The sequence below is a fragment of the Falco peregrinus genome, chromosome 2, assembly GCF_023634155.1.
Source record: "Falco peregrinus isolate bFalPer1 chromosome 2, bFalPer1.pri, whole genome shotgun sequence".
NCBI classification, from domain to species: domain Eukaryota; kingdom Metazoa; phylum Chordata; class Aves; order Falconiformes; family Falconidae; genus Falco; species Falco peregrinus.
Window position 1 is genome coordinate 66,508,475 of NC_073722.1, and position 21,880 is coordinate 66,530,354.

At 40.4% G+C, this 21,880-nt stretch overlaps 1 protein-coding gene across 9 annotated transcripts; it reads left to right on the forward strand.

The window, feature by feature from the left end:
* Positions 1-132: 132 nt before the first annotated feature.
* Positions 133-21,823, forward strand: INTS10 (integrator complex subunit 10). 9 transcript variants are annotated; one of them, XM_055794643.1, is made up of 18 exons: positions 133-298; positions 1,365-1,432; positions 1,690-1,793; positions 2,630-2,769; positions 4,121-4,202; positions 4,505-4,645; positions 5,075-5,246; positions 5,660-5,826; positions 9,249-9,382; positions 10,137-10,293; positions 10,948-11,030; positions 11,889-12,041; positions 13,116-13,224; positions 13,604-13,683; positions 14,171-14,333; positions 15,404-15,497; positions 19,428-19,505; positions 21,448-21,823. In XM_055794643.1, the coding sequence occupies exons 1-18, from the start codon at positions 170-172 to the stop codon at positions 21,602-21,604; spliced, it is 2,211 nt and encodes a 736-aa protein (XP_055650618.1). In that variant the 5' UTR covers positions 133-169; the 3' UTR covers positions 21,605-21,823. The 9 variants fall into 9 exon arrangements, 8 of the variants coding, with proteins under 8 accessions (XP_055650618.1, XP_055650619.1, XP_055650616.1 ...); XM_055794644.1 differs by having other exon boundaries at positions 10,140-10,293; XM_055794641.1 differs by having other exon boundaries at positions 134-298; positions 5,657-5,826.
* Positions 21,824-21,880: the final 57 nt, after the last annotated feature.

Below are 21,880 nucleotides of genomic sequence, written 5' to 3' on the forward strand. Positions count from 1 at the left end.
CCTGGCCTCTAGGACAGGGAGCCCGCCAGCGTCGAACCCGGCAAAGTCTCCCGCCCGCTTCCAAAATGGCGGCAGCCGCGCGCCGCCAGGGCGGGGCGGAGCAGCGGGAGCGGCCGCCCCGGGGCAGCAGGGCGCATGCGCACCGCCCGCCGGCCGGGCCGGGGGCAAGATGTCGGCGCAGGGGGACTGCGAGTTCCTGGTGAAGCGGGCCCGCGAGCTGGTGCCGGGGGACCTGTGGGCGGCCAAGGCCTGGCTCATCACGGCGCGAAGCCTCTACCCCGCCGACTTCAACATACAGGTAGACGCCGCGGCGCAATATAAAGGCGCGGCGCTCCCCCTCACGGCCTGGCTGCGGGCGCTGCGTGACTGACAGGCGCTTCGGCCGCGGGAGGCGGAGGGTTGTCGTGGTGACGGGGACCCGGCAGCGCCGCGGCGGCGCCGGTTCGTCCTGCGCTCACCGCGCTCACCGTGGCTGCTAAGGCGGGCCCTGCCGGGGTGCGCGGAGAGCGGCGGCTCCCCGGGCAGAGGCAGGCCCGGCTCCCCGAGCAGAGGCCAGGCACAGTGCTCTGCAGGCGTCCAGGCCTAGCACCCAGCTAGAGGCCTGGCCCGTCGTCCCCGGAGGGGCCCGACGCAGCACCCATGACACGGGCCGCCCTCAGCACCCCTGCTTTGCCGCCGGACCCTCCTTTGCAGGCTCTTGGTCGCGTTGCGCTCCCCGCTGAACGCTCCGGGCGGCCGCCGGGGCGCGCAGGGCCGGGTGGCGGCGGTGCTGCAGGTGCCCAGCCTCACGGTGGTGTCCAGTGCTTGAAAATAAATTCATTAGGTTATAACTGCTCGTTGTGTTTCACTGCAATAAAAATCCACTCCTAGGAATGCTTTGTGAAACAGATGACGCTCTCGGGTTTATAATAACTGAGGGGAAGGTCTCTTTCTGCTTCTTGTGTTTGCACATGATGAAATATGTGGGTTTGCTGTTGCAAAAAAAAAAAAAAGCTGTTTTTAATGGAGACTTAAAGTACCTCTCTTGCCTGTGGCTTTTGTAATAGCTTGGGGTTTTGTACTGCATTTGTCTGGACACAAACCCTGTTAAAAGAACTGTGAATTCCCACCAAGTTTTTTATTTGCGTAAAAATAAAGCCAGTATAATAATATTAGAGTACTTATACAGAAGTTTAAGCCTAATTAATGTGTGATTAAATAGTTTAAGGTCAGCTCTTGATATCTACAGCAAACGTTACAATCCTTTCATTTTCTGTTACTCAGGCTGCTGTGGCAAATTTGGGACAGTTTTTTTAGAGTGGAAGGACTAATCTGATTCATAAATGTATCCAAGAAAGCTAATGTGCTGTTCTTCCACTTTGCAGTATGAGATGTACACTATTGAGAGGAATGCTGAAAGGACAGCGTCTGCAGGCAGGCTGCTCTATGACATGTAAGTAATTAGAGCTGGAACTCTACAGTTATACCAGGTGTTCGTTGCCATAAATGTCATAGTTTCCAAAAATATAATGTGAGTGTTCTTGGAAATCCGTGCGGATAAATTAAGCAGAAAAGGTCTTATTAATTAAAAATAAACCATAAAAAGGAAGGTTTTATTTTCCATTTGCCTATGCACATTCATAGGAAGGTTTTGTCTTGGAAACAGATTTTGACTTCACTGTATATTCCTTGCCTCAAACTTTATTACAGGTTTGTGAATTTTCCAGACCAACCTGCTGTATGGCGGGAGATTAGTGTTATTACATCAGCATTAAGGAATGACTCACAGGACAAGCAAACACAATTTTTAAGAGGTAAGGATTCTATTCAGTAAGTGGGGAGAGTCCTGAAGGAATCTAAAGATATGCCCTCTGATTACATACCTAGTGTGGCAAGTGAATGTCAGTCTTTTTAACTTTGCTTGTGGGCTGCACGTTTTTTCTCCGTTCAGCCTTAGAGACTTCATTCAGTGTGTTAGTCTTAAGAAACGTAAAGGGACATGTGAGAGGCTGATTACCATTGCTTTGACTCTGTTATGAGTAGACAAAGTCTGCCAGAGAAAGAAGCATTTAGAAAAGAGATTGCGTAGGAAATAAGTGGAATGGGGCTTATGAGTCATCATCCCAGTGATTGCAGAGAACAATGAGTGATCAGAAAAATGAGGTGAATTTGTACATGTGAAGTGAGGGTTACAAAAATGAACAGTGACCAGAAGGGCTTGGTGTTCACTGCTGGCAACCACAGGCAGTTTTGAAAGGCTGATTTACACCTGAGAAATTGTAACCTGCTGTTTGAATATGTGCTTCAGAAGCTCTAAGGATAAGCACAAATCAATGACCGTTTTTGAAAAAGCATCTTAAAATGTCAAAATATTTAAGTATTAGAATTTTCAGTGTTACACTCATTAGCGGTCTTACTTGTTAATTCAAGTACTGTGCACCCGAATAAACACAGACAAATATTCATATGGTCTTCTCTGAAAGAAACAGCCGGTTTTTTTCCAGGCATAGATATTAAAAGCAAAAAAAATATAAGGAAGTCTCTTTTCACTCTGCATGGCAAGGTGATGTTGACTGTCTTTTACCCTTTGTTAGTCACCTTTACAATTCAGACATAGCAACTCAAACATTTTAATACTATTTTTTTTAAGGATTATTTGAAACCCTTCCTGGTCGAGTCCAGTGTGAAATGTTACTGAAGGCCACAGAGCAGTGTTTTAACACATTAGAAAGAGCAGAAATGCTACTACTACTACTGCGACGTTTTCCAGAGACTGTGGTACAGCATGGGGTAAGAGAAGAGAAGCTTATATTAACTATCCAGGGTATTGGCATTCTGTTTCTTGACATTTTGCTGAAATGTATTTTCCATTGCCTAGTGAGAGAATGAGTCTTTTTATTCATGTTTAATTGTGGTTAATAGCTCAGATTGCTGTATTTTGATGTTACCGCTTGGAAAGAATTGGGCAAAAAACAATTAGAAGCAAATAAAACAATTTGTTTTGTAAATGCAAAGAATATTCCATGCTTATTGAAAAAGCAGAATAGCACAAAAAAAAGTATAGAGGAATATTACAGTCTGAAAAAGACTATTGCTTCAGCTTTTTGTCAGTAAACTCTCATTGAGGGCAGAGTGCTTTGAGGCCGTGCCTAGACTCTAGCAAGCAACACGTTTGCTTTGACTTACAAAACTACAGCAGGAGCTCTTTAAATTACCTACTTTATTTAAGGACAGTTAACAGATAGTTTAAAAAATAGTTTAAAGACTATAAAACCTGTTAGTTCTGACTTACACTAACATCTTTAGCTTTTACCAGCGTCAGGCAGAGTTCAGTCAGTTACTGCAGCTCACGTGACAAGCTGCTGCTTTAAAGCCTGGTACCTCCGTTGCTTTCACCTGTCTGTGCATATCTTTACTGATGCAGTTAATGCACATCTTTTCTCATGGTCTAGTTTTGCTATCGTATGGTGTTGCTTTTCACCTGTTACTAAGTAGGGATAGTTTAACTATACACATAGAGAGTAGCTCATGCAGTTACCATGTAGTGAATTGCTACTCATGCATCCACTAATTGTTCAACTCAGCTCGGTGGCCCCCAACATAAGGACATGGACCTGTTGGAGCGGGTCCAGAGGAGGGCCACAAAAATGATCAGAGGGCTGGAGCACCTCTCCTATGAAGACGGGCTGAGAGAGTTGAGGCTGTTCAGCCTGGAGAAGAGAAGGCTCCTGGGAGACCGTATAGTGGCCTATCAGTACCTGAAAGGGACCTACAGGAAAGCTGGAGAGGGACTTTTTACAAGGGCACGTAGTGATAGGACAAGGGGTAAAGGCTTTAAGCTGGAAGATAGTACATTTAGATTAGATATTAGAAAGAAATTTTTTACTGTGAGGGTGGTGAGACAGTTTGCCCAGAGCAGCTGTGGATGCCCCGTTCCTGGAAGTGTTGAAGGCCAGGCTGGATGGGGCTTAGAGCGACCTGGTCTACTGGAAGGTCTCCCTGGCCGTGGGCAGGGGGCTTGGAACTACATGATCTTTAAGGTCCCTTTCAACCCAAACCATTCTGTGATTCTATGATTTCATTGAATTACAGATTCTAAAACCAGCGTTCCAGTGTTTGATTTTCACCTCTGCTTACACAGGTAGGCCTTGGAGAAACATTATTAGATGCTGAAAGTATTGAAGACCAAGAGTCCCCGGTGAATTGTTTTAGAAAATTATTTGGTAAGAAAATATTAATGTTCTTGTTTTATACAACTTTTTAGTATGGCAAGACTCTGTGTTCAGTAAACTACTTGCAAGATTAAAAAAACGCTGTAATCAGAAGAGACTCAGGCTGCATTAGGCCAGGCTGACATTGTACAAATTGGTAGTACAGTCATTCATGTGGTGTTCTTTGTGATGTATGGTCAGCCACAGGCGGAGCCTTAAATTGCTGATAGACAAACTGACAAACCTTACTTAGGACAAACAGAACAAACCTCCCACCAAACCTAAAGGAATTTTTGGTTTGTTTTCTATTTTAGTTTGTGACGTTCTTCCTCTAATAATTAATAACCCTGATGTTCGACTTCCTGCCAGCTTGTTATATAAATACCTGAATAAAGCAGCAGAATTTTATATTAACTATGTAACCAGATCTACACAGACAGAAAGCCAGTATCAAGGTAGGTATTTTTACAAAATTAACCTTTCTCAGAATGTATTTTAGTATTACTGAAATGATGTCCATAAATGAAAAATGCATTATTACTTGTATGTAGTGTATCCTGTAGACAAGGGTTAATAGTAGTATTTGATGTTTCTTAGTTCTTTGATAGCAAAATACCTCATGATGCTTTGACTACTTTGTCGTGATGTTCATGATGCTTCAGCATATATACTGAGAGGTAGGACAGAATTTCCAGGATCTCTTCATCCAGCGAATCAGCTCTCTTGTATGAGGAGGCAGAAATGCCTACAACTCCCTGTTAGCCGTCTCAGTAAAGAATGGTTACCCTGAAAGCTCCAATGTAGACTTTGACCTGTCTCCTTCTTGAAAATGAGTCAGTTGGTTTGATCTCTTTATGAAGAGAAAAATGTGCTGTTTTTCCTAGGTTCACAAGACTCCTCTGATATTATGTCTCCAAACAAGCGTAGCTCTCAGAAATATGTAATAGATGGTCTCACAGAGAAATCATCCCAGATTACAGATCCTTGGGAGAGGCTATTTAAAATACTGTCTGTGGTGGGAATGAGGTGTGAATGGCAAATGGATAAGGGAAGAAGGTAAGAAATGTGTAGTGTTCCAGGTATTTCTTCTCAAGGAGAATTTGGCTTTTTAATTCTTAAGGAGATGGGTTGAAGAAGAATTTGAACGTGAGGACCTTTTGTGTAAATTCAATGCAGCTCTTTCAAGACTGTACAATGTAAAGCAAAAATGTGGATCCAGGGAGCACTTTCAAATTAGGCTCTAAATGAAATTTTTGTTGGTGAAAGTCTTGCATAAGAACTGTAGTATTGCGGGCTATCCTTCCCTAGGTGCCTTAGCAAAGAGAAACATGGTGAATGTTTAGTGAAGTTTCACTGGAGTACATTCCCAGCCTCCACTGACTTGCAGCTGGGGGATTTCCTCAGCCAAAACATAAAGTTTTGGAGTCTGTGTAACATCCTTAATTCTTTTTGTCTCTCTTCCTCAGAAGTTTTGGTGATATTTTGCATCGAATGAAAGACCTCTGCAGATACATCAGTAACTTTGATAGTGATGCACACGCGAAATATAAAAACCAAGTAGTGTATTCAACAATGTTGGTCTTCTTTAAAAATGCATTCCAGTATGTCAGCAACATCCAGCCATCGCTCTTCCAAGGTGAGTTTCTAATGTTTCAGCTTCTGTAAAGAGATTTTTGTGATTTCATTGCTAATGTCTGAAATATCTTTTCTCATTATTTTTTTGAAATATACCATCTTACAAAGTGACATGGGTCTTTTTAAAAATTCTCCCAAGCCATTAGTCTTACCAGCAGAAGTAGCTCATGACAGCTGGTGTAGTGGATCAGACCAAAGATCAGTCTAACTTAGCATTGTGGTTTCAACCTCTGCCAGCAGCAAGTTTGTTGTCTAGGAAAGAGAAAAGTAACAGACCAGTTGTTATGAGAAATATCCCTAGGGTTGATTGCTACTTTTCTATCAGCATCATGTTTGTTTCATTTTCTCCTGTTTCATTGAAGCTTCTGGTTTCTTGCAGTCAAAAGATTGTACAAAAAGCTTCCACAAAATAAGGTATTTTTGCATTAGGAACACACAACAGATTTATAATTAATCAAATAAAAAATGAATAGGAAGAGATTTCCTGAAATTCAGAAGCTTCCAACTTGGCTTTTGTTGTATAGTTTAAGGATAATCTTTAAGGTGTGCTTTGCACATTAATCATAATTTGTAATTTATTTGTAAATTGAACATTTAAAGTATGAATGTTATCTGTGCTTTTTCCTACCCACTCAAATCTGTGTTTGGGGCATATCACATTGCTTGGAACACCTTGAATTGCTTCTTCAGGGATTGACTGGACTTTTCAGGCATGGCCCAGAAGCTGAGGGAAGTTCGTTAACCCTCAGTTTGTTTAGAACTTATTGAAATAAATAGTATCACAAAGAGGAGTTTTCAACTCTTAGTAGTGTGCGTTTCATCACAATTTCCTCTGTGGAGCAAATGAACATTGGAGTAATGAAAATCTCAATAGAAGTGATAGCTTTTAAACAACTTCATAGAAGGCTGGGTAATCAGTGGAACAATGTCAGTAGATTGGTAAGCTCAGAAGACAAATGACATGGCAACTTGCAGGCCAAGAGTGTGTAGTCATTTCACAGGAGCTAACTGAGTTTTGTGCTCTATACAGAGGAAGGGTTTTGGTGGGGCAGTGAGATACTTCAGCCGCACATATAATTTTAGCTGCTTGATTCTAAGTTGAGGAATAAGGTAAAGCAAAGCACTGGTGAAAAATGTTCCTTTTAAGTTGTACAGTTGTGTATGTTAATGCTCATGTTTTCAGACTGAAACACCAAAAAAAACCGTATACTGAGATACAGAGTGCAGTCTCTTTGGTGCAGCATTTGTGGTACCCTCTGCCATTTGCTGACATCAGGAAAATACCTCCAAGACATCTTTTACTGATTTCTGCTTTAGCATTAAAATCCAGTAGTATTCAGTGCTTTTCATACCCTTCTTATCATGAGGGGTTTTCCTCCTCCTCTTTGGAGGGCTTACTGTAGAAACGTAGAATCCTACGTATTTTGGAAGCATAGTGTTGGGGAAGAAAGCTGTCTCCTCCTTAATCCAGTAGCTCTGAGCTTTGATTGTGACTTCCTTCTCATGTGCATGGACTTGCAAGAAACCTCTTGAGAGAAAACTTTTCAATGCATTTCTCTAACATTATTTATATCTGCCTTGCTGGAGACTTGAGAAATGAATGAGGCAATTCACACCTCTCATAACTTGCAGGCTGCCTGCAGGCTTGGCAGGAGTTATTTGGGCTGATGCTTTTAGGGGTTTATTTATAACACTCTGCTAGAAATCAATTAAAACCTCTGTAAGCTTAGATTCTAGAGCTCAGTCAGACACAAAAACAGAACATTGCTCTTTGTATGGCTGTGTAACTTTCAGTAATGTAAAAGAACATTTGCAAGTTCTCTACCCCAAGTAAAAGGCTAAGGTTAGGTTTGGTTTGGTTTTAGGACTGGAGGTTTTGGAATAAAGGCTGCAGTGCATTTGCCTGCTACTGAGAAGAGAACATTTCTCTGAAAGCAAAGCACTTAACTGGTATTCATTCAAATCAGTGTGAGTAAAAGAAAAACCCACTCTTAGGTGTTAGAAGTAGGCAGCTTTTGAGAGTCTAGTCATAAAACTCTTCCAGCATCCCAGCTGTGGTACTTTCATATCTGTTTCTCATGGATTCTATTTTCTGCATTAAGATTTGGCTCTGTTTTCAGTTCACACGGGTTAGATTCCAACACAGTGGAATACATGAAGGTACAGTAGAGGTGATTTCAATGTGTTGTATTGTGTAGAGGACATTTCCGTGGTGATACGTAGTCTGAACCTAGTCAAAGGAGATCACATTACTTCTTAAGTGTGCCAGGGTGATTGTTTCTTGTAACTTAAACTGTTGTAGTGGACTCCTTACACATGACTTTTGAGTAGATGGGAAAAGCTAAGTATAGGTTCTTCTATGTCAAGAGATGAAATGGATTGTCCTTATACTAAGCTCTCAAATTAGCTCTTTGCAATTATGAATGAAGCCTTAGCTTCATATCTTTCTGTGATAGAAACAGAAGAAATCACGTACTGAAAATACTTGTCCACACTGCTGTCTTGTCTACTGGATATTTCAAAAAGAGAAAACAGATTAATGGATTTCCCCTTTCCTTTATATTTCTCTTTGTCTGAGCTTTGCACATCTGTATACAGTTTGATTGTGCGAAAGGAGAAAATGTTTTTGGAAGGAGAACTTTCTCAGTAGTGACTATGTACCAGTGGTGTTTGAGATTAAGAAGTGTTGTCCCTATTTTATATCTAATGAAACTTAAGCACTGAGGTTTGAAATAACAGCTACTAGATCCCATAGGACATTCTGTGACACCAGTGGAAGTAGAAATTATGTCTTCTGTGCTTCAAAATCAGGCTTCTCTAGAGGCTTTGGGGAGTGATGATGGGCTCTGGAAGTTCGGTAAAGGTTTAATTCTGTATATAGAAATCAGTGGAGGCAAAGCTGACACAGAGTGATAGTACTAGGGGAATCTCGTGATAACATACAATTACTTCTTTGAGGCATCAGTGCTGTCAGCATATTGCTTTGGTTTATCATGAGAATGTTTTGAGAATATTGCTGTGCTTTGCCATGTTTGTGGCGGTGTACTTCAGAGCAATGTTCTGTTCACCTTTGAATAGTTGTATTTATATAAAAGCAAATAATGCTTGATGGGAGAACCTACTGCTGGAGTAGATCTTGAGACTGCTATGTAAGAAAAGGATTCAAAGATACTCTGAAGCTCTCAAGCAAACTCTTGTGATGTCTAGTAAATGCATTCTGACCTTTACCATAAGCCTGCTTTGAGAAAACCATAGCTTTACCAGCATAGTTCAAGCTTATGCAACTTAAGTGAATTAATATCAGGTTGGTTTCTCTAGCATTGTAATTACTACTCGTGAAGGAAACAAAACCACGTCGATGTGGGCATGAGACCTTTCAGATCAGTTTAGAGTAATCTTGCATTAATTTATCTTTAAATCCAGGTCCAAATGCTCCAAACCAAGCCCCACTGGTTCTCCTCGAGGATGTGACCAATATCTATGGTGATACAGATATTGATCGTAACAAACACATACACAAAAAGAGGAAACTTGCTGAAGGAAGAGAGAAAACAATGGTAACTTTTCTAGACTTTTTCATTTGTAACAAGAATGGCATTGGTACTGGAATTTAGACAATAGTGGTTTTGACACAGATCAAACAGACATATTTTTAGAGCTACCCTGGAATAGCTGTTTATGACCACAATTTGCAAACAGATTTTTTTTTTTGCTAAAGCCAGCAAGAATGAACAATTTTTGTAGCAATTGCTGTAGACACGTATGTGCTGATGTGAATGCTTTAGCCTGAAGTTCAACAGAGACTGCAGAAGCTGTTAAAAATGGCAGCTATAGCAGTCAGATGTTCTACAGCTAAACATCCAAATTAATTGCGTTTCATGATGGGAACTGGGAATACATCTATTTCTTTAATAGTAGAAACACACTGTTTTATAGAATTTCTCTGCTGGTAGAAGTATGCACTTATACAAGAGTTACATTTCCTTTGCGTTATGCCACTGCCAAGCATTAGGCTTAAACTGAGTGATAAAGTGTCACGTATGTATGTACTTTAACAGATAATCTGGTTGAAGCTCAGTGGTGGTACACCATGTTTAACAGAGTGAATTCTTTTGGGATATTGTTTACCACACTATACCACTGGGTTTCTGGGTAGCAAACCAGATTGTTCTAATATTAAAACAAGCTAAGCAAAAGGGCCTTAAAGGCACTTAAAACTGGGAGGATCTTGGCATCTCTAGTGCAGAATTGTTTTCTTGTGTTCAGTGTAAGTTAAGAAGTGAATGTTTTTGTTTTATATCAACTCTTAAGCAGAGCTCAGATGATGAGGATCCTTCTGGAAAGGCACGAAGTCGTCATATTACAGTAAACAAGGCAGATCTTGCAAACTCTATAGAAGTATTAGAGAGCTTTAAACTGGCAAGAGAGAGCTGGGAGCTGCTGTATTCTCTGGAATCACTTGACAAAGGTAAGGCTAACTGCAGGCAGAGTTGCATTTAGGCTTCATTGCTGTGCGTATTATCATTTTACTATGTTAAAATAGAATTCCTGTGAATCCTTAAATATTGTATTTACTTTGGGTCCTGAGTATTTTTTAACTAAGATCTGATAAGAAGCTTTATCAGTTGTTGCACTTCTAAATATTTTGTTCCTGGATTTTGTTTAATTCTTCATGCACCTTTGTTTATTCACCCCCACTTCTCTTGGAAGCTGCTTTTACTGAAGGAGCAGTTAATTAGTAGTAGTGCTGATAATACCAGTGAGGATGTGCTGCTAATGGCTGCTTTCGTTCATGCTTAAAAAGATATGTCATTACTGTGTCCCTCCCTTTCTGATAATACCTGGTGTGATAATCTTGAAAACAAATTCCTCTTCTAAAAAGCAGACAAATAGTACCACCTAGCTGCTTTTAGATTTATTGGACACAGTAAAATCAAAATACAGTTGTATAAGATGAGAGTATCCTATATTTGAAAGATCTCACACTCTTACTGTTTTGGGTTTTTCATTTTTAAATTCAGCTGCTTTTTTTTTTTTTCCCCCTAGCTAATTGATCTTTAACCCAAAGGTGTGAAATGCTTCATTTTTTCTTTTACTTTTTCTTCTCTGACCACTTATACAGAGTTCACCAGAATTTGTTTGTCATGGAAGACAGACACCTGGCTTTGGTTAAGAATCTTTCTTACAGACATGATCATCTACCAGGTAAAAAAATAAAGTGAAAAATAGCAAATGACACCATTACGTTTCTCTTCCTTCTAGTAAAGAGCTGTTCTGATTAGCTAGTTTGACTGCTCTGTCTACAGATTTTATCCTTTAAAGCATGACCCCTTTGGGGATAGAATCACACCATTCTTACCACAAGCTAGGTACCTCGCTTAGGATATGCCTGTTCCCATAGCTGTTCGTTGAGTGCAGCTAGTTTAGCATATGGAAAAGACCTCTGCATTGGCATTTTGGCCAGGGGGGAAAGAGAGACCATTATGGAAGAAAATTGCATTTTCTTCATCTGTCACTGCATTATATCGGAATGCAATCAGAGAGAAGAATTGTAAAACAGTGGAAGTTTTAACATGTCATTTATTTAACATGTCATTAATTTAACAGTTAAAATTTACCATTCTCCTCAGAAATTAGGCTGACTGTACCCATTCCAAATGCCATCTATAGAACACAGCTTGTTCTTTTATATTTTTCCTTGGGGGGTCTTTTATTTTTGACTGTACTTGTACCTGAACAAGAGCTATTTCAAACTTTATTAGTCTAAATAAAGTAATAATTAACTCTGAAGAGCGTGATTGTTTCAGTTATAAATGCAATTTTGTAAATAGGCTTTTTAAAATAGAATTCTGTCTGTCTTCTCACTGCCTTGCAAGTGATCGATCCACACTCCTGTACGCAGCACACCACTGGAGAGTGTTCTGCTAGATTAAAATTTTGAAGCCCGGTTGCTTGGATGTGCTCTGTTTTGAAAGCTTTCTATAAGGGAATTTTTATTCCTGTCTTTCTACCCATTGTATACAGAAGACCCTAACATTGTCTTTGTATATCTTTTTTTTTAAGGGGCAGTACAAAAAAGCAATTAGCAGCCTACATCACCTGGCAGCTCTTCAGGGCTCTCATTCTCCACAGCAAATTACAGGACAAGGATCACTAGAAAATCAGAGAGCGCTAATCCAGTTAGCAACATGCCACTTTGCCCTTGGAGAATATCGCGTACGTACAGCATTCCACACACTGGTTCATCATCTGGTCCTGTGGTTCCTGTTTTTCTTCTTCCTTTGAATTTTCCCATTAGTCTGTTTTCAACAGGGTATTGAACATAAGCCAGGGTCTACTGAAAAATCCATGCTTCACAGGGAGAACAGTTGCACTTCGTGGCACATTAACTGACTGTCCACTAGCATCTCTCTTACATAGTCTTTTTGGTAGTTACGATTTGGCGGGGGGGGGGGGGGTAGTTAAGATTTTCGATAGCTACAAGTGTTTGAGTTGTCTGTAAATGTAACTTTAAATTTGAATTCCGTAGCTTTACTGAAACAGTTTTAAATATTGAGGGATAATTCCTAGCTTTTAGGTTTCATGTGGCAGGGGAAAGAAAAGGTTTATAGAATAGAAACTTCCATGATCATCTTAGAAAAGACCTCTGAACTTGCTTTACCTTTGAAATAACTATTTTGTGGTTTTAGTGTTACAGGAGTGTGTGGTCATCTGAGGTTAGTCAGCGTCAGCACTAATAATAAAGGCTATGTCTTAGGATCCAATGTCATCCTGGTACTACTGGACAAGTATTTTTTCCCTTCCAGTTTACTACTTTTTCATTGGAAGTGTGATAATATTTCCTCGGACCTCTTACTGTCTCTAGGAAATAGCATTAAAAATTCATTGCATTTCTGTCATGCTGTCAGATTGCCATTTTCCTTTCTATTTTTACCATGAACAAAACAAGCTTTTAAAAACTATTCTAAGAATTCACTTGAAAACTTAATCCTTCAAAATAAAATGGGTTTTGATTGTAGTTGTATTGATCTCCTGAAGTGAAGAATGCCAATACTTTTTTTTCCCCAATTAAAATGACTTATGTAGGATCTCAAAGATTTAGTGACAGCTACATCTTTATGCTCAGCCAAACTGTTCAGCATTAAGTCTGCTCAAGTTCTAGCGGAGAATCTTGTGATTGTTTTTTAGTTTTGCAGTGTCTGAAGGTTTTGATCATTATTAACATACCTGAATTTTAAGAACTTTTAATTTAGACTTAGCATTATCATGTCTTTCCTTTTCTTTCTACAGCAAACATGTGAAAAAGTGCTTGACCTCATGTGTTGTATTTTACTTCCAATACAAGAAGGAGGTAAAGTACAAGAGGAGCAACCTAAAGTAAAGTCTAAGTTCAGGAAAGGTATGAGTTGCTACTACCCTAAACTCAGTGTCAGCTCTATTTTAATTCATGCATTCCAGTTCAGTATGTAATTCTTCTTTTTCTGTATTACAAAAAGGGAGGAAGTTCTTTATACCTTCTTGGTTTTGTGAGTGGTTTTCCTGTTGGTACCTATTGAAGTATATTGGTGACAAAGCCGTACCACAGGAAAACAGAAATGAAGAAAAAATTTTAAAATGTGTAACTTCACGTTTTGAATAATTCGTGAGTTACCTTCAGAGTTTTCCTCCCTGCCTGAGATTTGGCAATTGTAGATTTGTTTCACTCTATTCTAATTTCTTTCAAACTTAGGTAATCATGAGACCCATAAAGAAGTGTATCATAAATTGTTTTGTTCCAGGGTCTGATCTGAAGCTTTGGCCATGTACCAGCAGAGCTATCATGCCTTACTGCCTTCATCTATTGTTAGCTTGTTTTAAGGTAAGCTGAAATCAAAGCTTCAAATTCTCTTGTGTCTCCAAGGCCTGGTTTATGTATCCGGGGTCCTGAGACAGAAATGGCCTTATCCCGGTGGTGTGACTAGGTGTGAAGGGCTGTGCCTCAAGTGCTTCTCACCTAAATGGGTTTGTGGCGAGTCTTTTTGTTTTGGGGGGTGGGGAGGGAGTGTTGGTAGAGGAGGGCTGTTCTCTTGTGGGTTTTTTGGCTTCTGTTTGTTTTAGTTTTGGGCAGAGGAGATAGAATTCATCTCAAAATATTTTTGTCTGTATTCAGATTTCTCTTATAGGTCAGTGGAGAGAATTTGATATTTTGGCTGGAAATTTCCAACCTATTTTAAATGTATATATTAGAGCAGAATGAAAGACGCTGCTAAATTCTATCTGCACAGATGTAGGTGAGATGAATCTCATATATTTATAAAAGCAACATGCATTTCCTGATGTCTCAATGTCATTTTTTTCCCCTGAAGCTCAGAGCTTTCACAGACAGCAGAGATGATATGGCGCTGGGCCACGTAGTTGTTCTGCTGCAGCATGAGTGGCCAAGGGGTGAGAACTTGTTCCTGAAAGCCATCAACAAAATCTGCCAACAAGGAAACTTCCAGTATGAGAATTTTTTCAACTATGTCACAAGTATCCTTTCTCTAACCAAGAATGTCTTTCACATCCAAAACTATGTGCTGGGGTGTTGAAAAAGCTGTTAGATAGTTTCAGCAGCAACTCTCTCTGTGAATCACATTCAGTATATTTCCCTACCATGCAAGTTGTAATAGGTGGCAGTGCAAAATGGACTATAAATACGCCTCCTGTCACCTGTTCTGGCACTTGAGAGTACCCTTAAGTACATTGCAGTTGCACTTCCATTCAGAAAAAGAGCAGCAACTTAGGCTGCTTATGCAAGTGGTGGCAGTCTTTTCAGTAAGATATATAGGTCATTATACTACAAGGTTGTTAACAGAAATGACAGTGGTGCCTATGCTTCAGAGAGTCAGAATTATTTAGGCTATTGTTTATGAAAAGCTTTGTGTGAGTAAGATTTTTGGGTTGAGTAAGATAATGAGCTGTGTCAAAGTTCATGCATGCAAAGCATGTCTGATTTCTGTATTCAGATATCTGATGTACGCTTCGATCAGCATACACACACTGGACATTTTAGTGTTTAGCCTAACCAGACATCCAGCCATGGTACTCAGGAAGCAATGCGTCTAGCTCTTACCTGAGACAACTAAAAAAGTTCTGGTGTTAAAGAAAGGTAAACAAAAACCCAAAAAAACAAAGGCAAGCCAAATAAGGGATCAAAATAGAAGACTAAGAAGGGTGGTATGTGCCACCATGGCAGCATTTCCTTCAGTCCCAGCCTCAGTTTGCACTGCTTTGATAACCTGCAATGCAGGAAAAGAAAGTAAAAACAACTAGGGAATTTGTTTAGAGAGATGAGCTTTCTTTAGTTCTGTTTGGCTGTACATAAGAAATTAAGAAAGAAATTGACCAATGTATTTTGTACTTTAAAAAGCCATTTCTTATGAATTTGTTGAAGATTAGGAATACATGCTGTGATCTTCCTTATCACTTTTAAGAATGAGATACTTCAATAGCTGTTTATTTTGAGTGTCCTTTCAGCAGCGTGGCTTCAGATGTGAGGGGTAAGAAGGAATGTTCTCTTATCATTTTTTCCCTAGTCAAATCTTTAATGTTTTCTTCAGATATTGATATGTTGGAGGAATTTGCTTATTTAAGAACACAGGAAGGAGGGAAGATTCATCTGGAACTGCTGCCAAATCAAGCAATGCTGATCAAGTAAGGATAAAAAAGCATTTGCTGTTTTCTTTGAGGAAAAAAAAAGGGAGTATGTTCTGGTTGTCTTTGCTTTCATGTAATCTTCTGGATAGTAAGTTTGTCATGTCTTTGAGCTTAAATTTAAGGAGTTGGCTACAGAGTTCAGACAAGGCCGTGAGTTTCTTTTTCTGACTCTCCTGCTGATCTGTGAATTCTTTTTTGGGGTTCTTCAACTTTAAACTACTTTTACAGAAGTTTATTTTTAAGTGTGGCATTTACTTTAGAACGATTCATATTAAAGTGATTACGGTATTGCTCTTTCAACCAGACACTTGCACTTTGCAGGAATTCATTAAATAATTAGGCATGAGTGCAAGGTGATGTTAATTTTGCTGAACAGTAATGCTGAACAGAAAGCACTGTTTGTTGTAAACAGAGTTATGAAAGACCACCGAATGATGAAAAACTAAGGGTAAAACAAAGTACACTTCAGGTAAACTAATAACCTTTCTGTCAGAACTAGCAGGTCATCTCTTGCTATGTACTGAACAAGCTTATTCTGCTTAGCTTATTACAAGATGCTGAAGGAAATTAATAATTTGGATTAACTTCCTAGGTGTTCTTAGTTTTGAGTCAAGACTGAACAAGTATCTGCTGCAGGGTTTTAGTGGCAGAATGTTTTGGAATAGCCTGGTTATTTATTAGAATTTGTGGTATTTTGCTTTGTAAGAGGGGGACTGCTAAAGTTCGTTGAAATTCCAGTTTGGGTCAGTGTATTCTGGTTATTCGCTAGCTAGAAATGGGCTAAAATTTTCAAAAAACGGGAGCCTAACATTAGACAACTGGATGCAAATTTGGACTAGTAAATAGATTTTCCAGAGTTCTAGGTATTCAACACAAAAATAAGATACTAGGAAAGAAAAGGAAAAGAAATACAAATGCTTGATTATGTGATGGAATTTTCTCATCTAGGCTCTAGATTTTCAAACTCTTAACCTTGCTGTATCTCACTGCTTGTAGCCAACTGTATGAAAACAAGAATCAGGATACGCTGCACTACGTACAATGTTAAGTAATAAGCTTTGTCAGCAAGAGGGCTTAGCACTGAAGACTCCGCCTGGTAACTTCTTAGCTGCTGTCTTTAGTTAGTTGGAATAGTTCCATGCTCTTTCTCTGCATCATGGCTTTTATTTTGATTGGCGTGGTAGCTGTTACTGTTCTGACCCCACCAGTCAGGAAGCAGGTAGTGAGCAGTGTTGCTAGCAAGACAGAAATCTCTCTCTGACCTCCTTTTGACCAGTGTTAGGTTTCCTAATTGATGGAAATGCTTGTAGAGGGGTCCAGTTCTTTGTGCTTATTGAACCACAATGTTCAAATATCCCATCCAGCTGGAAAAGCCATGTACAGTGTCTTTTACGTGGCTGAGATGCGTAGGACAGGAACCACTTCATCAGAGAGCTGATGGGAGGGAGAGTTCAGGGCGTAGTCCACTAATCGGAGATGACGTCTATTCCCCTGGTACCCCAAATATTTTTTCAGCTGGACTGGCTGTGAAGCTCAGGGATGGTGTCACCCAGCACAGCCTCCCCCAGCTAGATGAGTTTTAGATGAAGTGTGCCAGCACAGCCCTGTTTCCTGGGATAGTGGTTGGTAGGCTCAAAACCTGCAGACTGCCTTTCATCTTTCCCAGCTATCACCAGTTCTGGTTGTATGAGCTGTTGCACCATCCTCCCAGTAATTAACAGAGGCAGCTCACACACTGTTCAGGCACGCACAAGAAGACTGTAAGTTTGCCGTAGCAGCCCAAAGAAGCAGCAGTTGCTCCTTTGCCCAATCTTTTATTGGCATAAATGTACATAGCGATCCTGCCTCTTACTGGATGGGAAATGTATTACAGATGTTCTGTGGTTTTCGTAAGAACAGCTTTTTGTTTCATGACTTACAGGACATTTTCTCCCCAGGTGAATTCCACATTCTTCTTCCAGGACTTTTCCTCAGTACCTTATACTTTATAGGAAATTATATTCATTTTTCTGAGCCCAGGAGGGCAAACTGCAGTGTGGTTTTCAAAAGCTGAAGTAAGATCTTCGTAGCGTGCAGTTATAATTGGGTCCTGAATACATACGCAGCTTGTAAGCTTTCCCTTTGCTTGTATCCACTGGGAATATGAAGGTCCATGGTTTTGGTTTTAACTGGTGCTATAGCCAGCTCATTCTGTTTGCAGTGTCTACAAGAATTCTATGATGAACTCTGAACTAAATGCCTAAGTGCGTTTGTCTAGAACTCCATTCTAGGCAAGCCAAGTTTCATAGTTTTACTTAGTATACACATCAGTAGTGGCAGTGTTAGCTAGTGCGGTTAAAGAGGAAAAGAATATGCAAGAAATGACTGATTAATATCGCGTTCCTCTTTTTGATAAACCTTGCTTTGATTAGTCTAATCTTAGCCTACTAGCTGAGTAAACTTGACGTGAAAGCCACTGAGTGTTCTGCCTCTACTCACATTCCCATCACATCTCCCCTTGGGGACATAGGAGGAAAACCTCAGCTGGTTTGAAGTGAAACAAAGTATCTTGAAAGTGGGATATTTATTCTGATTGTGCACTTGGGTATGTTTAGTTCTGATTGCAGACCTTGCGAGCAGTAATGAAGACACTGTTGTGCAGAGTCCCTTTTTCAAACATCTGCCACAGGGACCAATAACATCTTGCTGCTCCTCTGTATTTTCTGTTCTCTGTGTCCTTTTTTGCAAGTACTGGACTCATTCATGCCAAGAACTCTTGAAAAATTATCTCATTTGATGGAATAATTCTTGTGAATATTTTATTTCAGGTTACTGTAGCTGTATTGTAGAATGTTTCTGTACTAATGTCCCATCTTTATTTGACTTTTATAAGCATAGCTCTCGATCCATATTCATTAATAAATTATAGATGCTAACCAAAATGACCACCTGTGAGATATAAAGGTAGGCACATAACTCGATATTATAGATATGTAAGTGCAAGTCTTCTCTGCTCCCTTCTTAGCATTTATAGGGGTGAATGAGACACTCTGTATTCACATGCCTAATAACATTTAGGTGACATTCTGAGAGACTTGCGTTAAGGAACTAGACCTGCTTTCTATATACCAGATTTCTCATTTCTCCTTAGGTGGGGTGTTGGATTTGCTCTAGGCTGAACATATGAGGTTATCTTATGTTATAGATAATATACAGAGATAAGGACTTAACTTCACAGAGGAGACAAACTGCCTTTCGGGTGAGACACCTTTGGTGGCTAGTTCATGTGGCCTTGGTCATAAATGGGAGGTTACTCTGAGTGGGCATTTGTGCTCTGACATTGTGCCATCCTCTAACCGTCATTTTTGTATGCAGTTTGACTTTGAAAAGGTGAGAAGGGCCATTTCTGGGCTAATGAAAAGATACTTGGGCAACCTGTGACAAACACTGTCATGCACTCAACTTGGCTGATACCTGCTGTGCATGCACTCGTCTTGGGCTCAGCAGCAAATCCCTTAACTCCAAGTTGTGGGCTGTCCCAGTTTGCTGATGCGCTCTTGCCGGCTGTGCAGGGAAGCTGTGGTATCTGCAGTGCTCCTCTGACTAAATCTTTTGATTGATGCGCTTCCTGGGAAGAGCTATGAATGTTCTTGTAGTACAACTGTGAATTGATTTTGCACCTACTGCTGTCCTTTCTCCTGGTGTAACGGTCCAAAAATATGCATATATATTTAGACCACAGTTGCAGAACAGCCTTGCAATGAAATCTGGGGATATTTGCATGTTTGATGCTCTTAGGGTCCTGCACCTCTTCAGCTGTTCGGTGTTCATATTGCTATGTGGTCTCACCCTAGCTCTTTGTTGCTCCTTTTTCTGGAGAGTTGTTTTGCACCGGAGGGGGAGTTGGCGTGTGGGTGTTTGAATGCTGCTATTTGCTGTTTTTTAAAGGACTTCTAGCCCTCCCATGGGGTTACTGCAGCAGGAATTCATACCTGTGCTACAGCCCAGCATACAGACTGCTGACAGGTACCAAGTGGAAAAACCCTGCTCATAGTGTGCTGTGTTTTGTCAACGTGTTTTAATGCCCATGGTTTTCAGCAATTTGTTACTCGATATTTATCTTTTTTTTTTCCTCCATTTGTGCCTACATTGCCTGGCAAACCATGTTGTTCTATTATAACATTTATTTTTCTTTTTCCCATAAGTTGCCAGTATCTGTGTCCTTTCAATTCAATAATCACTGCTGAATTTAAACAAAAAAATGTAGAAATCTCCCCAAATTATACTGATGTTCAATCACATATTAGCAAGAGTATAACCCTTTCTTTTCAAGATACTGGTTACTGGATCCGTTTGTAGCTACTTTTCTTCATTTAAGTTGTTCTGAATTCTGTTTTCTGTTTTCCAGCTGTTACATGACACGCATCTTCAGAAGCGCTGCTGGCTTGCTCAGTAGCTGCCAGGTTGCATATTCTCCTTTAGGCTGTAACTGGCCGTAGCACTCAGTGCCAGCAATGTTTAAGACAGTAAAGATGGAAAACGGGGCTTATCCCATAACCCCTGAATATGCTGGAGTATTTTCAGTTGAGTTTTGCTTCACTCAGCCTAGCTTATCAATGAATTGCCCAGTAGGCTCCAGGCTAGTCTCTTCTTTGCGTTTTCCATGTGTTAGAGAGGTCTCTACTGTTTTGATAGAGAAGTCTGTTCTCAAATGCTTGACTTGCTGATTTAAGTGAAGGTGGGGTGATATTGTTGGTGAGGGTTAATTCCCAGACTTTTCCCTTTCTTGTTTCCAGCATCTCTGGACTGGCATAGATGTCCTTACCCTTTATTTTTAACTTCCTTTCTGTCTTACAGTGTGCTGGCTGGGTTCAGTCCAGCTCTTCCCTTCATACCCATGACTCAGTACTTGTCTCAATATTAGCGTTATGCTTTTCTCTCTAATTTATACTGCTCCCTTACTAGCGCTAGGGCTCTCATTTCAGGGCATATCTTTTGCTTCCCTTCCCAAGCAGGGTTTGCAGGTAGATGTTAAAAAGTCTTGGTGTTACTTATCCAGTTCTGGACCAGTGCAAGTAAAGTGTAGTGCTTTGGTGCTGCAGAACATTGTTTATATGACAAGATCTAGGTATCAAGTGCTATAGGCTAGCGTGAGGACAAAGATGTGTTCCTAAAAATGGCCTTTAACCAGACAGTATCCCAAGAGTTTTCCCAGCCAGCCTCACTTTAGCTTCCCGAGTAGCTGGACCTTTGTTCTGTTTGAAAAGAAGTCCTGAACTTCTGCTCGGAGTAAATGTAATCCTTGCCTGGCGTGTAGTATCTCCGCAAGAGCTGACTTCGGCTGATGCAGACTCACAGCCTGGCTTGATTTGGGCTTTGTGTTGGCTTGTGATTTTAGTCAGTTATTGGTGCCCACAGGATTATATAGCTCCTTCCTGCACTTTTCCTACTGGTACCAGACACCCTCTGCTCTTCATGGTGACAGCCACCTCTTCCCTTCTTCCAGAGAAAACAGTTTTATCTTTTCACTCTTCTTTCAAGCCCAACCATTTACAGAATTGATTACAAGGAGGAAGTGGCCTGGGCAGCAAAGGTAGAGAGAAAATTCCTTTCCCTAGGCAAGGAGAACTCAATATATGCTGGGTTAAAAAGATCTTCCTGTTAGCCAGAAGAGCAGTATTCCCCTGTGCCCCCTCCCCCAACAGTCATAATTAAAGCAGTGAGAGCATAGACTTTTATGAAACTCACAACTGTTGAAAGACTCCTAAGCTACTAAACACATTACTTTTAAAAAATAGCATAGTGTGGGCTATTTGGCTCTCCTTGTATAAACTTAGGTATGGACAGTAGACAAGTATAATCATAAGTCTAAACACAGTAAGTGACATGCAGCACCTTTTAAATTACCGTAGTGCACCAAATAACCATTACTCGATTTTGTCTGTCTCTCTTTCCTTCATGGCTTAAGGCATCATACAGTTACCCGGGGTATAACTAAAGGAGTGAAAGAAGATTTCCGCCTGGCCATGGAGCGCCAGGTCTCACGCTGTGGGGAAAACCTCATGGTGGTCTTGCACAGGTTCTGCATTAATGAGAAAATACTGCTGCTTCAGACTCTTGCTTGAATGGACAGGATCATGATGCAGTGTCTCTTACAGAGAGGGGGGAAGGCTCTTAATTGTGCGACAGCAGCGTGGCAGTGGAAAACCACTTGTCCAGAGAGTCAAAGAGGTTCTCTATGAGTTACAGGTTCTGCAGTACACAAACACTCCTCTGTGTTTGTTCACCACTTAGTTTTCTTATGTGGGTAGATCAAACTTTATAAATAAAACTTTGTTTAAGAAGTCTTCTGTAGTGTCCTATTTGTTTTGGGTGTTTTTCTATAGCATTATACTAAGGTG

Bases quoted from the DNA above. Each gene is read 5' to 3' on its own strand.
- INTS10 (XM_055794641.1), top strand. From the start codon at position 170: ATGTCGGCGCAGGGGGACTGCGAGTTCCTGGTGAAGCGGGCCCGCGAG. The intron at 2,770-4,120 runs GTAAGAGAAGAG...CTGCTTACACAG, and splicing joins AGACTGTGGTACAGCATGGG to GTAGGCCTTGGAGAAACATT. The intron at 19,506-21,447 runs GTACCAAGTGGA...TCATGGCTTAAG, and splicing joins AGCATACAGACTGCTGACAG to GCATCATACAGTTACCCGGG.